At 43.9% G+C, this 14,593-nt stretch overlaps 1 protein-coding gene across 6 annotated transcripts in view; it reads left to right on the forward strand.

Annotated features, from left to right (window-relative positions):
• Window positions 1-14,593, forward strand: part of LOC308689790 (NACHT, LRR and PYD domains-containing protein 12-like) — a 68,466-nt gene that overhangs the window by 34,024 nt on the left and 19,849 nt on the right. For 4 of the 6 annotated variants that reach the window (XM_081363784.1, XM_081363788.1, XM_081363785.1 and 1 more), the window contains 2 exons: window positions 8,006-8,179; window positions 8,689-8,862. The exons of 1 other annotated variant lie outside the window; for it this stretch is intronic. In XM_081363784.1, the coding sequence (XP_081219910.1) occupies window positions 8,006-8,179; window positions 8,689-8,862 (348 nt within the window). The remainder of the gene's footprint in view (window positions 1-8,005; window positions 8,180-8,688; window positions 8,863-14,593) is intronic. One more of the 6 variants, XM_081363787.1, reaches the window with a different exon arrangement.

Here is a 14,593-nt window from a genome sequence, read left to right on the forward strand (position 1 = left end):
ATTAGTTAACAGTTGACAAACATGAGCTTACATATTATACTGGGTGGACTTGCCATCCAGAGTATTGACATTTGATATCTACCTATATTCAACACGATCTAATGAAAGTGCATATCTATACCATTAATTTAATATCTCGTACCATTTCAACGTCAAAAATGTTTTTTTTTTGTGTACATATGCTACACCCCTTGGTTAGGAAATGTGTATTTGTATGTGTAGCCTAAGTGATATGTTTAGATCATGAAAGATGGAATTTAAAAATTATTTTAGAAAGTAGGCCTAGTAGGTGTTTAGATTATATTTTGACTATATAAATGCTGCCTCATTATCATTAACGATGCATGCTCGCAAATATCAGTTGTAAATGTGTGTAAATGTGCTGAAATGTGTACATATACCCAGTTAATGAAGTGCACAAATGTGTTAGGCTAATGTTTGCGGTGTGCCTCTCCGGTAATGGCCCATTGACACGCATATAGGCTTATTGCACGCGTCTAAAATTATTTACATCAGTTATTCATTATAGACTAATGCTACTATAGTTATATTTATGTAATAATATTCTTCAACTTTTTTAAAAGGAATGTAGCTTCATCACTACCTCCGCCTGCAACTCGGAGTGCGCTTAGCAACACAGTCAGAAATCAGAAAGAGTAAGTACATATTTACCAACTGCCTTTACTTTTGTTTTTACAAAATTACAATAAAACAGATTGAAAAACAAAACATTTGAATCTCCTCATTCTTTGTTCAGGCTGCCTCACTTGATGGCCCATTAGCACTTGGGGGAGCGTCTATGTCACACCCCTGGTCTGAATCTCATTAATAATGATGACCCATTACCACTCCCACGCATAAACCTCTTCTGACAAAAAAACTGTTTTACAATGTTTAAATCAATGTAGTGTTTTATGTGAACAATTAGGCAGGATGATTTTCACATATTTTTGAAGCTAGAACTCAAAGGGACAACATCAATTAGTCAAAAGTCTTGTGGACACATATTTAATATGTGTTTTGTGTTCTTAAATCAGCAACTTTCATTTTATTTTTTTCCAATAACCACGCATAAACATTATTCTCTTAAAAATACAAACATCTACATACACGTTGCTCGCATATTATGGTAGCCCTGTTTGTGCTATATAGAGTGAATTTACACCTTTGCCATTAACATGTTTATAAATAACTGAAAAAAGCACAAATGTCAGAGCATGTCAGAACATCTCAAGGACCCCAAAAACAGCTTGGTCCCCAGAGGGTTAAGCTGCAACCCAACTTTTGAAAAATCCCCAGAATGTCACATGATTATGGCACTTTTTCATGTGTTCCCTATATGGACTAAAGCTGCGTCCGAAATCTCGTACTATGGGAGTAGGTACTACATTTAAATTAGAACTTACTTCGCGACCGTTAAAAAAGTACGCTCTATATAGTATGAATATGGATAGTATGAATGGAGTCCGGACGTACTACATGCACCATGTTGGTATTGTCACATAACATGCGCGGTCACATCAGTGTGAAAATTTAAAGAGCCCATTCCACTAACTGCACCAACTTAGAGTAATGTTTTTAGTTCTTCCTTCTGCATTCGTCTGCGTTTTTACGTCGTTCGTGCTCACAATTCAGAGGAGTCGTCAAAAATTATTCACACCTTCACAAAATTCAAACATTCAGTGTAAGAGTAAAAAATGACATAACATTATTTATAGTAAGTTTATTTTATTCACAGCTTATAATCATCTACATCACTCACCGATCAAATAAGGCTTTGACGCTTATTAAAAATTGCTTGTGAGAGAGACGCGTGAGTGACAGAGAGACGGAGGGAGAGCAGGGAAAGGAAATGCAGCTGAGTGAACACACTGCGTGTTTTAAATAGCGTAAATTTAAATAAAAAAAATTATAACAAAACGCAATTTGTGGCGGCCTGTGTTGATTCTGTGGCACACCGCCACGAATCAGTCTATGTGTGGGAAACACTGATATATATATATTAGGGATGTCCCGATCAGGTTTTTTTGCCCTCGAGTCCGAGTCATTTGATTTTGAGTATCTGCCGATACCGAGTCCCGATCCGATACTTAACCCTCTGGGGACCAAAAACGCGCCCGCGCGTTTTGCTCGTTTTTTTTTTTAGCAATGAAAAATAAACACTTAATGCTCTGTTCATTTTGATCTTTCATTTTCGTGTAATACATCAATCGATCCTGTTCAGTTTAAATTTTTTTTCTGTATACTCACAATAAAAATAAAGTGTTTTGCTTTTTGACAAATAAAGAAAAATGAACATGATGCGATTTCTGCCTTCTCTCTGTCAGTAAACTCCCATTTGAAACGCGTTCGAAAATGATCTATAACTCCGCGAAAATTCAGTCAAACAGGCAAACAGACCCACGGGCATAAAGCTTGAGATCGCATCTTTTAAATGAAGTAATTTATATAAAAAACAAATATTCTCAGCTTCTGTAATCTGTATAAAAAGAGAGCGACTCCAGTCGAGCTCATTACGAGCCATTCAAAAGTAATTTGACCACTCCCTGGAGAGCGCGTGCTATTCAAATGCAAATTCTGAGAACCATTTCAGTCTGTGAAACGCCCCCACATCAGCTGTAAACAAAGCGTCGCGAGTGAGGCATAATATAGCCTACCTTATGGAGAAAAGTTTCCTCAGAACAGTGCTGATATGAGGAGCAATATCTCCTGATATGAGGAGCAGATCCCGCTGAGGAGTGAGGTAGGCTGTTTTCTTTTCTCAAGTGTTGATGTGGAATAACGTTATGGAATAACGTTAGTGTAGGCCTATGTAAACCGCAAAAAGATGAATCGCATTTCTATAATATGACTCGCCTTTCTGTGAGATGAATGAAGGGTACATATTTGTAAAGACTGTTTAGCCTAAATATGAATCGCGCGTCTGTGTGTGAAAGAATAAACTGCTTTGCTATAGCCTACTGAGATGAGTAAAAATCGACTGAAATATGTTGAAATAAAATATATTTGTATAAGCAACGTATTAAACAGTTTTTAGGCTACTGTAGAATATACTGCCTCATCAAATAAGCTTTTGTTTAGCAATGTCTGCTCATATCTAACGTTTTATATATATATATATATATATATATATATATATATATATATATATATATATATATATATATATATATATAAAATAGCCTACTATTTTTGTCAAAAATAAAGTCATAGACTAAGATGTTAGATGTTCCAATGTTGGCTATATTCAAACTAATGAATGCATATGATAAAATGTAGGCCTATAATCTTTTTTTTTTTTTTTTACAAAGAAAGAGTACACTTCAAATATTGTTGAAATTGTAATTATTGTTGTAATTGTAACATTTTTAATAAAATAGTAAAACATATTTACAAGAGAGATGTAAGCGAAATCTTATATGGTCAATGTAAGTCTAAATACATCTTTTGTCCTTGCATTGTGGCTCAGTCAGTGTCACACCTGGCTCATTAGGCAGAGTCATTATGCAGAGTCTTTATGCAGAGTGGGTGGGACATTGTAATCTAAGGTGTAAACTACTCAAAAGTCTTGTGGACACATATTTAATATGTGTTTTGTGGTCTTAATTCAGCAACTTTCATTTTTATTTTTTCCAATAACCACGCATAAACATTATTCTCTTAAAAATACAAACATCTACATACACGTTGCTCGCATATTATGGTAGCCCTGTTTGTGCTTTATAGAGTGAATTTACACCTTTGCCATTAACATCTTTATAAATAACTGAAAAAAGCACAAATGTCAAGGCATGTCAGAACATCTCAAGGACCCCCAAAACAGCTTGGTCCCCAGAGGGTTAATACATAAAAAAATAAAAATAAAGAAGAGCGAAAAAACAGATCCAGGATGTTCCTTATTTTTTATTTAATTCACCTTATTTTAACATTCAACAACTCTGTTAAAAAACAGAGCACTTCTGTGAGGTAGCTTGAACAATCAAGTAATAAATAAATTCTTCACTTTTGGACTTTAGTGCAACAGTAAATATAAAAAAAGTCTAATATATAAACAAATAGCACCTCAACTTAAAATACCCGGCAGGCATGTAAACAAATAAAAAATAAAAGTGCTATAGTGTTTGCAAAGCCAGTAATGTGCTTTTAGGAACTGCACTCCTAACTCTTATGCCGGTTTCACACTGCACTGTTAGCAGAGCGTGCAGTGCGTATTTTTTTCGCAGAGGTGGCGCGGCAGTGAGTAGCAGAGCAGAAGTGCCGCGATCGTTTCGGCGCCGAGTCTATTTTTGCTGCGCCACTTACGCTGAATTAAAGTGACAATGCATTGATCATGGCCAAAATACACCGCAGTTTTATCCAAAAAGTGCATTGATGATATCTATTGTGTTTTAAACAGATCACCAACAGCAATTTAAAAAGAAAACAAATGTCCAAAAACAAACTTGTTGCCATAACAATAAAAACAAAGATGAACCAAAAGTTACATGAAATTATTAATAAAATAAGCTTCTTGACAAGTCTTTTCTCTTAAATGTATTTGAAAACGAAAAAAAAAGCAATGCCAACTTATCCATTATAGAGTACTCTGTCTGTAGCCTACACAACCCGTGGTTCAACCGCGCGTGACAAACGCTGCCAGTGTGAAAGCAAAACGCGCGTGTCCTGCTCCTGCTCACCATACACACTGCTCCTGCGCTGCTTATGCTCTGCTAATGCGTGCAGTGTGAAACCAGCGTAACTCTGTGCCACCGCATAACTACATATGTGTTAAAAAATAATGAGAATATATATACATATATATCCGAGTCCTGATCGGGAGGTAACGTCCGATTCCGATCGAGTCTGAAAACACCCGATTTCCGATCACGTAATCGGATCGGGGATATCCCTAATATATATATATATATATATATATATACATGTAGGGTAACACACTGAGGTCAGATACAATACACACATATACACACACACATTCATATATATGTGTATACATGAAGACTTCAGATGTAGAAAAAAAAATCTTCGAAAATGAGCATTTTTATCAAGCTTGTATATTTAGGGTCAGTAATTTCACTTTAATGACAATTAATAGGTCCTTTTCATTGCCATTAAAGTGAAATAACTGAACATAAACATACAAGCTTGATAAAAATGATCAAACTAGAAGAAAATTTCAGATGGCACTTAGAGGCTTTTACATCTTAAGTATTCATAAATGTGTGTGTGTGTGTATAATATATATATATATATATATATACACACACACACACACACACACACACATAAGAAATGGATCAAATACATATAATACATACATACATACATATTATATTTATAAATAAGCCAACACAGAAAACAAAAAAACTATAAACACGTTTACAGATTATGAGCCCTACAATCCAATGTGCCAATTCTTCATCTATATTTTAAAGATGGAGCTGACCTCCGCCCCGACCTCCGACTTTCACGGTAGTCCATCCAGTCACTGATTGCGACCATGGGTAGAAAAAAAAGGACATCGAGGTGCTGGTGTTCTAGCTACATATCACATATTTGAGCTTAATTTTTTACAAATTATTTACTTTAAATTTGGGTAGGAAAAATTCAAGTGGAAATCCAAAAATTACTATCTTGTACACATGCTTTTAAAGAAACAGATGTTGAATTATTTTAAAGTGATGCCCTACAAATGAGATTGTTTGTAAGAAAGTCCCTTTAGATCTTTTAGAAACCTGTGAAGGTTACCTTACTGAAGCTGCTGACGTTCATTTTCTTCCCTCAAGACGACGATTTAAAACTTTTGCTTTTGGTGGTGCTTTAACCCTCTGGGGTCTGAGGTGTTTTCTGGGCCTGGAGGTGTTCTGACATGCTCTGACATTTGTGCTTATTTCTGTTACTTGTGACATTTTCATGGCTAAAGTCTGATTACTCTGTATTTAGCACAAACTCAACTAAGGCAGAGGCGACATCTATGCCGGTGAACCGAACAATGGTGTAATGATTCAGTTCGACTCACAACCCAGCGGGCACCTTGACGTCAATTTAACATCAATATGACATCAACATTGATGTCAAAATGACGTCACGAAATAGGTCAAAAATGAAAGTATATTGACGTCAAAGTGTCGATGTCAATTTGATGTTGAGATTTTGACCTCTGCTGATGTCATTTTGCCAAACAAAAAGGTGAAATGCATGGCCATACACTTATTACCAGCTTCACTTAAAACTAACCAGATTTACTTTATTTAATTTGCGGTTTAATGAAATCATATTTTGCATTTTAAAGTCACCATGATGGTGGCTTTAGTTGTGCTCTTGACCCTTGACTCTTTAATTTTAAATGTTCTCTGGCTGTTATAATGGTGTGTTTATAAAGCACAATTGTTGTAGCAAAAAAAGCCATGAGATCAGGTGATGTTGGTTGTTTACTGATGATGAAGATATCATCATGTAATTGCCGGAATCCCTGGTCTTATTCAGTGTCTAATGCTTTGATTATATAGGACTCATGATTTTGAAACTGTTTTATTTATAATCATTAATGGCAAAATAAGTCATTTGATTCCACAGCATGTCTAGTAGTGTTGTTTATCAAATAATATACTTGGTTTTTAAAAACTATTTAGTGCACAAAAATCTTTCATCTATGGTAGTACTTAGACACACACAGACATCAAGGAACAGCATGTGAATCTCAACAATAGTGACAATCAGATCAACTCTGAGCATAAAACAAACTATAAAAAATCCAGCTGCATAATTTATTAAAGCCGCAATGCATGTTGGGAGATATGGGTGAGTTTTGATTGGTGGTACCCAGCATGCACTGCATGAAGCATTTCATTGATTGTCACCATTGTTGAGAGTCATACACTGATGGCTAAGTAATAATGTAGAGGAAAAAGTATAATGCTTTAAATCCTTTACATTATTTGATAAACAATATTACTCTCATGCTGTAAAATTAAACAGCTTCTATTATAAAACAATATTAAAACCACAAGTCCAATATGATCAAAGCATTAGACACTGAATAAGATCAGGGATTCAGGCAATTACATGATGATATCATCATCAATAAACAGCCATCATGACCTGATCTCATTTTCTCATGACTTTTTTAGCTACAACAAATGTGCTTTATAAACACAAAATTATAGCAGCCAGAGAATTTTTTATATTAAAGAGTCAAGGGTCAAGAGCACAACTAAAGCAAACGCTAACCACCATCATGGTGACCTTAAAATACAAAATATGATTTCATTAAACCGGAAATTAAATAAAGTAATTCTGGTTAGTTTTAAGTGAAGCTGGTAATAAGTGTACGGCCATGCATTTCACCTTTTTGTTTGGCAAAATGACATCAGCAGAGGTCAAAATCTCGACACCAAATTGACAGACACTTTGACGTCAATATGACTTTAATTTTTGACCTATTTCGTGACGTCATTTTGACATCAAGGTGCCCGCTGGGAAGACAAGACGATGCTCACCCGACTGGCCAATAGGAACGTGGCCCCGCCCATGACACAATTTTCACAGCAAAAGCTAAATCCTGACACGAGAGCAAGAAATTGCATCGAGAGCAAAGAAAAGCGTTTTGAGAGAAACTCAATTTTTTTTTTACACTGATAGCAAAAAATATATATTTGAGAGTTTTTTTTTTTCAAAGTATTTTGAGAGAGATTTTATTTATTTTTAAAATATTTTCTCTCAAAACTTTTTTTAGTCTCAAATATTATTATTTTTTACTATTGGTATGAAAACTTTCTCTCAAATATAATTTTTTCTCTCATGAAATGCTTTTTTGCTATCAGTGTGATAACTTTTTCTCTCAAACTTTTTTTTTCCTCTCAGATAACTTATTTACTCGCATGTAATAAAGACACAATTCTAGCTCCATAGATATCCCTGTTTATTTATCAGCAAAAGTCTGCTGGATGAAGATGAACACGTTAGTTGATCATCATAGATCTGAGTCATTTTCTCTTTCTGTCTTCAGTCTGTATAGATGCAGTATTACAGAGGAACAGAGTCTCATCCTGACTTCAGCTCTGAAATCAAACTCATCACACCTGAGAGAGCTGGACCTGAGCTGGAATAAACTAGGAGACTCTGGAGTGAAAAACCTCAGTGATCTACTGATGAACCCACAATTCAAGCTGGAGAAACTACAGTTAGTATAATTATACTTTATTCGTATTAAAGTCATTTACAGCAAAAAACGTGGGACACTAAGTTTACTCAGGATTGTCTGGGAAGGTCAACTTCCCAACATATTCAAAAAAAAGGGGGTATATATATATATATATATATATATATATATATATATATATATATATATACTTTTTAACCACAAATGCCTGTCTTGTACCATCTCTGAGATGTGCCACGTATTACATCATCACGTTGGAAAGGTCACGTGTCACGTCATCAAAAAATGTGTTTTGGGGTTTCGTGACCCTTTAAAAATGAAATGAAATGAATGTGTAAACAAATACATCAACAATTTCAACCTTTGTATTGTTACAGTGTTGGTAGTATATTTAAATGAACAATGTGTAGTCTTTCTCCATGTGACCTTTACCTTGATATCCCTGTTTATTTGTCAGCAAAAGTCTGGATGAAGATGAACACGTTAGTTGATCATCATAGATCTGAGTCATTTTCTCTTTCTGTCTTCAGTCTGATTGATTGCAGTATTACAGAGAAACAGAGTCTCATCCTGACTTCAGCTCTGAAATCAAACTCGTCACACCTGAGAGAGCTGGACCTGAGCAGGAATACACTAGGAGACTCTGGAGTGAAGCACTTATGTGCCGTACTGAAGGATTCACACTGTAAACTGGAGAGATTGAGGTCAGTCACATTCACATACAAGAATCAAAATGCTTAAAATCACTTCAACAGTTTAAACTAAAACACTTTAACACTGTATTTGTGCAAACTTAGTATTTTGTGATCTGGTGAAATAAAGATGAAGATCTCTCTTCCTCTCTCTGTTTTATTTGCTTATGAAGATGATGTGACTTTACAGAATAAAGAGTTCCCTTTCGTGGTCACTCCGAGTTACGTCGGATGACGACGATTGGGGTTTCGCTTAGAAGCCTATCACCTTCGAGTATATAAAACGAGCCAATGGCAATGAAATGCCATGGGTCTGCGGAATTTGCATAGCGTATCTCCGCCCGCCGCAGGGGGTATATAAGGAAGTACGCCGGCAACATGCAGATATGTTTTCGCTTCGGAGCTGAGAACTTCTCCACTCCACGCAAGCCAAAATCCTGAGTTATTTCTTCTCATTCCTTCGAGACGAGCGAGCTCTCCGGTGTTGGTGTGACGGCGATTTCAGCGAGTGCACACTACCCTGCTGATCTGGTCAGTGATCTGACAGTTAGTGTGATTTCTCCCTGTTCGCTTCAACATCCGCGGAGTTTTCCTCTCACAAATAGAGCATTGCATGTGGCACGTCTTTTTAAAGATGTCTCGCCCGTGCACTTCTGGTTGTGGTCGCGATGTATTTTCTCCTGATGGGCACAATCTCTGCTTAGCGTGTTTGGGCGTTGATCACGCTAAAGCAGCGTTTGTGGATGACTCATGTTCTCACTGCGGGAACATGACCATCTCCATGCTGCGGTCGAGACTCAATGAGCTCACCAGAGCGAGAGTCCCCCTACCCACACCCCGATCAACTGACTCCCCGAGAGCTAGTACTTCGGCTGGTGGCCGGGGTGACCTGAGGGTGACTGTGTGGGACACACCGCCGATACGTCCACGGTCCACACGCCCCTCTTCAGCATTGGTACCCGCGAGTGTTCAAACTGAGACCGCTGGTCCCTCTACGGAGGCCCCGCGTGTTTCGTTTGGAGCTCCAGCAGAGGATGCAATGTCGATCACTGCATCACAAGGTGGGCATGAGTCCTCGGGAAGTGAGGATTCGGCTGTGTTGCCGCCCTCGGGCGTGCCAGCATTGCCCGAGTCTGATCCCGAGCTGACTGCCATGCTTTCCCGGGCAGCCGCGGCCATTGGGCTCGAGTGGTCCCCGCCACCCGATCCAGTGCGCTCGCGGCTGGATGATTGGTTTTTGGGAGTGGCCGCTGACACTCGTCGCCGCCCAACCCCAATACCATTCTTCCCGGAAGTGCATGAGGAAGTCACGCGGTCCTGGAAGGCCCCCATGTCTTCCCGTGATCGTTCGTCGGCTTTCTCCGCCTTTCTTCCCCTCGATAAGGATGATGCTTGTGGGTACACTGGGATTCCCCCGGTCGAACGTTCTGTCGCGATGCAGCTGTGTCCGACAAGCGCTTCATCGAGTGGTGATTCTAAGCACCCATCCAAAGCCTGTAGATTTTCTTCTACTACGGTGGCGAAGTCTTACAGAGCGGCGGGACAGGCAGCTGCCTCTTTGCATGCCATGGCCATCTTGCAGGTCTACCAGGCCAAGGTGCTCCGTGACATGCACGAGGGTAGGACAGACCCAGGGCTCTTCGATGAGCTGCGCGCCGCCACCGACCTCTCTCTCCGAGCGCCGAAGGTGACCGCGCGCTCCCTCGGTCTGGTGATGTCCACAGCTGTGGTCCAGGAGCGACATCTCTGGCTGAACCTGGCCGATATGCGTGAGCCCGAGCGGACTCGTCTGCTCGATGCTCCAATGTCCCAGGCCGGCCTTTTCGGCGGTGCCGTCGAGGACTTTGCCCAGCAGTTCTCGACCGCCCAGAAGCAGACTGAGGCGATCAAGCACATTCTGCCCCGACGCTCCGCTGCTGCTCAGCCGTCGGCACAGAATCCTCAGCCTGCTCGCCGCCGAGGGCGCCCTCCCGCGGCTCCCGCCCCTCCCGCACGGCCCCAGCAGCAGCCTTCATCTAGGCCGCGTCGTGGAGGAAGCCGCAGGAAGGCGCCACAGCCCTCTCCGGCCCCGCGGCCCGCTAAACGCCAGGCCAAGCGGCGCCCCTGAGATGGGCTGCTCAGGATTGGCGCTCAATTCTGTTCAGGAGCTGGTAGCAGGGCCACTCCTTCCCCCGGTGGAGGGCCGGGGGAGAATCTTTTGTTCTCAGACAGAATTGAATCCCCCAATCCTGAGCCGACAGAGTCCGAGGGCCGCAGTGCGCGCCACCCTCGGGTCCCGCCACTGCCGCTCTCCTCTGTCCCAGAGGTGCGGGATGACAGCACGCGCCGCCCACGGGCCACGCTCCTCTCATCCCCCTCTGTCGCCAGACCCCTGCCAGAGCACGCCCCCGTGGGACGCGCGCCCTCCCCTGGCCTCCTCTGGCAGGACGCGGTTAATGACCGTGCCCCCGCACAGGGCCGCTATGCCACCCTCGCCGGTGCCGGTCATTCCGCCTCGCTACCCCACCGACGGTACGTCTGTGGTTCGTATGACCCCGCTGGTGCACTTTCTGGAGGCCTGGCTAGAGCTTCCCAGACTGTCCCGCTAGGTCACGAGAACCATCAGATTCGGCTACGCGATTCAGTTCGCGATATCTCCTCCCCGCTTCAGGGGAGTCCGCTTCACTATGGTCGGTGGCAATGCCCCTGTCATGAGAGCGGAGGTCGCCACCCTACTGGCGAAGGGTGCGATCGAGATTGTCCCTCCAGCCGAGATGAAGTCCGGCTTCTACAGCCCTTACTTCATTGTACCCAAGAAGTCCGGTGGGTTACGACCAATCCTCGACCTGCGCGTCTTGAACCGCTCCCTTCACAGGCTGCCGTTCAAGATGCTAACGGCCAAACACATCCTCCAGTGTGTGCGGCCGCAGGATTGGTTTGCAGCGATCGACCTGAATGACGCCTACTTCCATGTCTCCATTTTACCTCGACACAGACCGTTTCTACGGTTTGCTTTCGAGGGGCAGGCATACCAGTACGCGGTTCTCCCTTTCGGGCTAGCCCTGTCTCCTCGCATCTTTACGAAGGTCGTCGAGGCAGCCCTTGTTCCCCTCCGGGAACTCGGGGTTCGCATCCTGAACTATCTCGTCGACTGGCTGATCCTAGCTCACTCTCGAGACCAGGTTTGCGAACACAGGGACTTAGTGCTCCGGCACCTAGCTCGTCTGGGCCTTCGGGTCAACTGGGAGAAGAGCAAACTCTGCCCCGCGCAGAGGATCTCTTTTCTCGGTATGGAGATCGACTCGGTCGCCATGTGCGCGCAGCTTACGAGCCGCAGTAACGCCGCTGGGATTGCTTCATATGAGACCGCTTCAGCTTTGGCTTCGCGATCGAGTCCCGAGGTGGGCATGGCAACACGGCACGCTCCGAGTCGCACTGACTCCAGCCTGCCGTCAGACCTTCACCCCGTGGACGGACCTCAGTTTTCTACGGGCCGGAGTGCCCCTAGAACGAGTTTCCCGGCATGTTGTTGTATCAACAGATGCCTCCACCACGGGCTGGGGCGCCATGTGCAATGGACATGCTGCCGCGGGCTCCTGGACAGGACCCCAGCGCCTTTGGCATGTCAATTGCCTCAAGTGCTGGCTGTACGTCTCACCCTGCACCGCTTCCATGCGCTGCTCAAGGGTCAGCACGTTCTAGTCCGTTCAGACAATACCGCGACAGTAGCGTACATCAACCACCAGCGTGGTCTACGCTCCCGCCGTATGTCGCAACTCGCTCGCCACCTCCTCATATGGAGTCAGAAGCATCTGAGGTCGCTTCGAGCCATTTATATCCCGGGACACCTGAACCAGGCAGCCGACGAGCTGTCTCGAGTTCGGCCTCTCACTGGAGAATGGCGACTCCATCCCCAGTCGGTCCAGCTGATTTGGGATCAGTTCGGTGACGCACAGGTAGACCTGTTTGCCTCCCACGACTCGTCCCATTGCGACCTGTATTATTCCCTGACCGAGGGCAAGCTCGGCACGGATGCACTGGCGCACAGCTGGCCGCGGGGCCTACGCAAGTATGCGTTTCCCCCAGTGAGCCTTCTTGCGCAGACCTTGCGCAAGATCAGGGAGGACGAGGAGCAGGTCATTTTGGTTGCCCCATATTGACACAACCGGTTCTCCGAACTAGTACTCCTCGCGACAGCACCTCCCTGGCCAATTCCTCTGAGGAAGGACCTCCTTTCTCAGGAACGGGGCACCCTTTGGCACCCTCGTCCCGATCTTTGGAACCTCCACGTGTGGCTCCTGGACGGGACGAGGCAGGTTTGAGTACCCTACCACCTGTGGTGGTGGCTACCATCACTTCCGCTAGAGCATCGTCCACGAGACATGCCTATGCGTTGAAGTGGAACCTCTTCGTCAACTGGTGTTCTTGATCAGTGTCGTGCTTTCCTTCCTGCAAGAAGGGTTAGAGCGAAGGCTGTCTCCCTCCACCCTGAAAGTGTTTGTTGCCGCCATTGCCGCACATCACGACGCAGTTGATGGTAAGTCTCTGGGAAAGCACGACCTGATCATCAGGTTCCTGAGGGGAGCGAGGAGACTGAATCCTCCTCGTCCTCCCCTCGTACCCTCTTGGGACCTCTCAGTGGTTCTAACTGCCCTGCAGAGTGCTCCATTTGAGCCTTTGCAATCAGTAGAGCTTAAGTTCCTGTCTATGAAGACAGCGCTCCTGGTTGCATTGGCCTCCATCAAGAGGGTAGGGGACCTGCAGGCATTTTTGGTTGACGAAGCGTGCCTGGAATTCGGGCCGGCTAACTCTCACGTGATCCTGAGACCCCGGCCTGGATATGTGCCCAAGGTTCCTACCACACCCTTTCGTGACCAGGTAGTGAACCTGCAAGCGCTGCCCTTGGAGGAGGCAGACCCAGCCTTGGCACTGCTCTGTCCAGTACGCGCCCTTCATGCTTACGTAGACAGAACGCAGTGTTTCAGGACCTCAGACCAGCTCTTTGTCTGTTATGGTGGGAAGCTGAAGGGAAAGGCTCTCTCAAAGCAAAGGTTATCTCACTGGATAGTGGATACCATCGCTTTGGCATACCAGCAGCAAGGTCGTCAATGCCCCCTTGGTGTGAAAGCCCACTCCACTCGTAGTGTGGCTTCCTCTTGGGCTCTAGCGCATGGCGCCTCACTAACAGACATTTGTAGAGCTGCAGGCTGGGCGACACCCAACACATTCGCGAGATTCTATAATCTCCGAGTAGAGCCAGTTTCTTCCCATGTACTCGCTTCAACCAGCCGGTACTAGATTCTGCTCAGGGGTCTTCGCTTGCTCGCCATTCCTCTCCACGGACGGGATACGTGCGATTTTCTTCTCAGGTGAGTCTGATAAGCTCTGAGTTTCCTCCAGCACCGGTGACGTCAGCGCCTGAGTTATGCCAATCTGCCATAACGCAGCTTTTGCGCTTGACTAGGTGCCTCCATGCGCATGGTCCCCCCTCTGAGCGACCTCCACATGTGTATTTCCACTGTAAGTCTCTTTTGAGCATGTGTCTTTCCCTTGGCAAGCCACCTTGCCACCCCTGGGGTTTAAATATTCCACCTGCGGCTGGACACCTCAGTGATACTCCATATGCATCCCTCTGGGTCATATGTGTCTCTCAAGTCCCCCCCTTAATGGTTGGGCATAATTGCATATTTCTCCTGAGATATGCTTCCCAGTGTACCTTGGTATTCCTGTGTTAAGTAGGACTCCTTCGTTCGTGCTAGTCTCA

This window comes from Scardinius erythrophthalmus (genome assembly GCF_964197995.2).
Source record: "Scardinius erythrophthalmus genome assembly, chromosome: 1".
Classification (NCBI taxonomy): Eukaryota; Metazoa; Chordata; class Actinopteri; order Cypriniformes; family Leuciscidae; genus Scardinius; species Scardinius erythrophthalmus.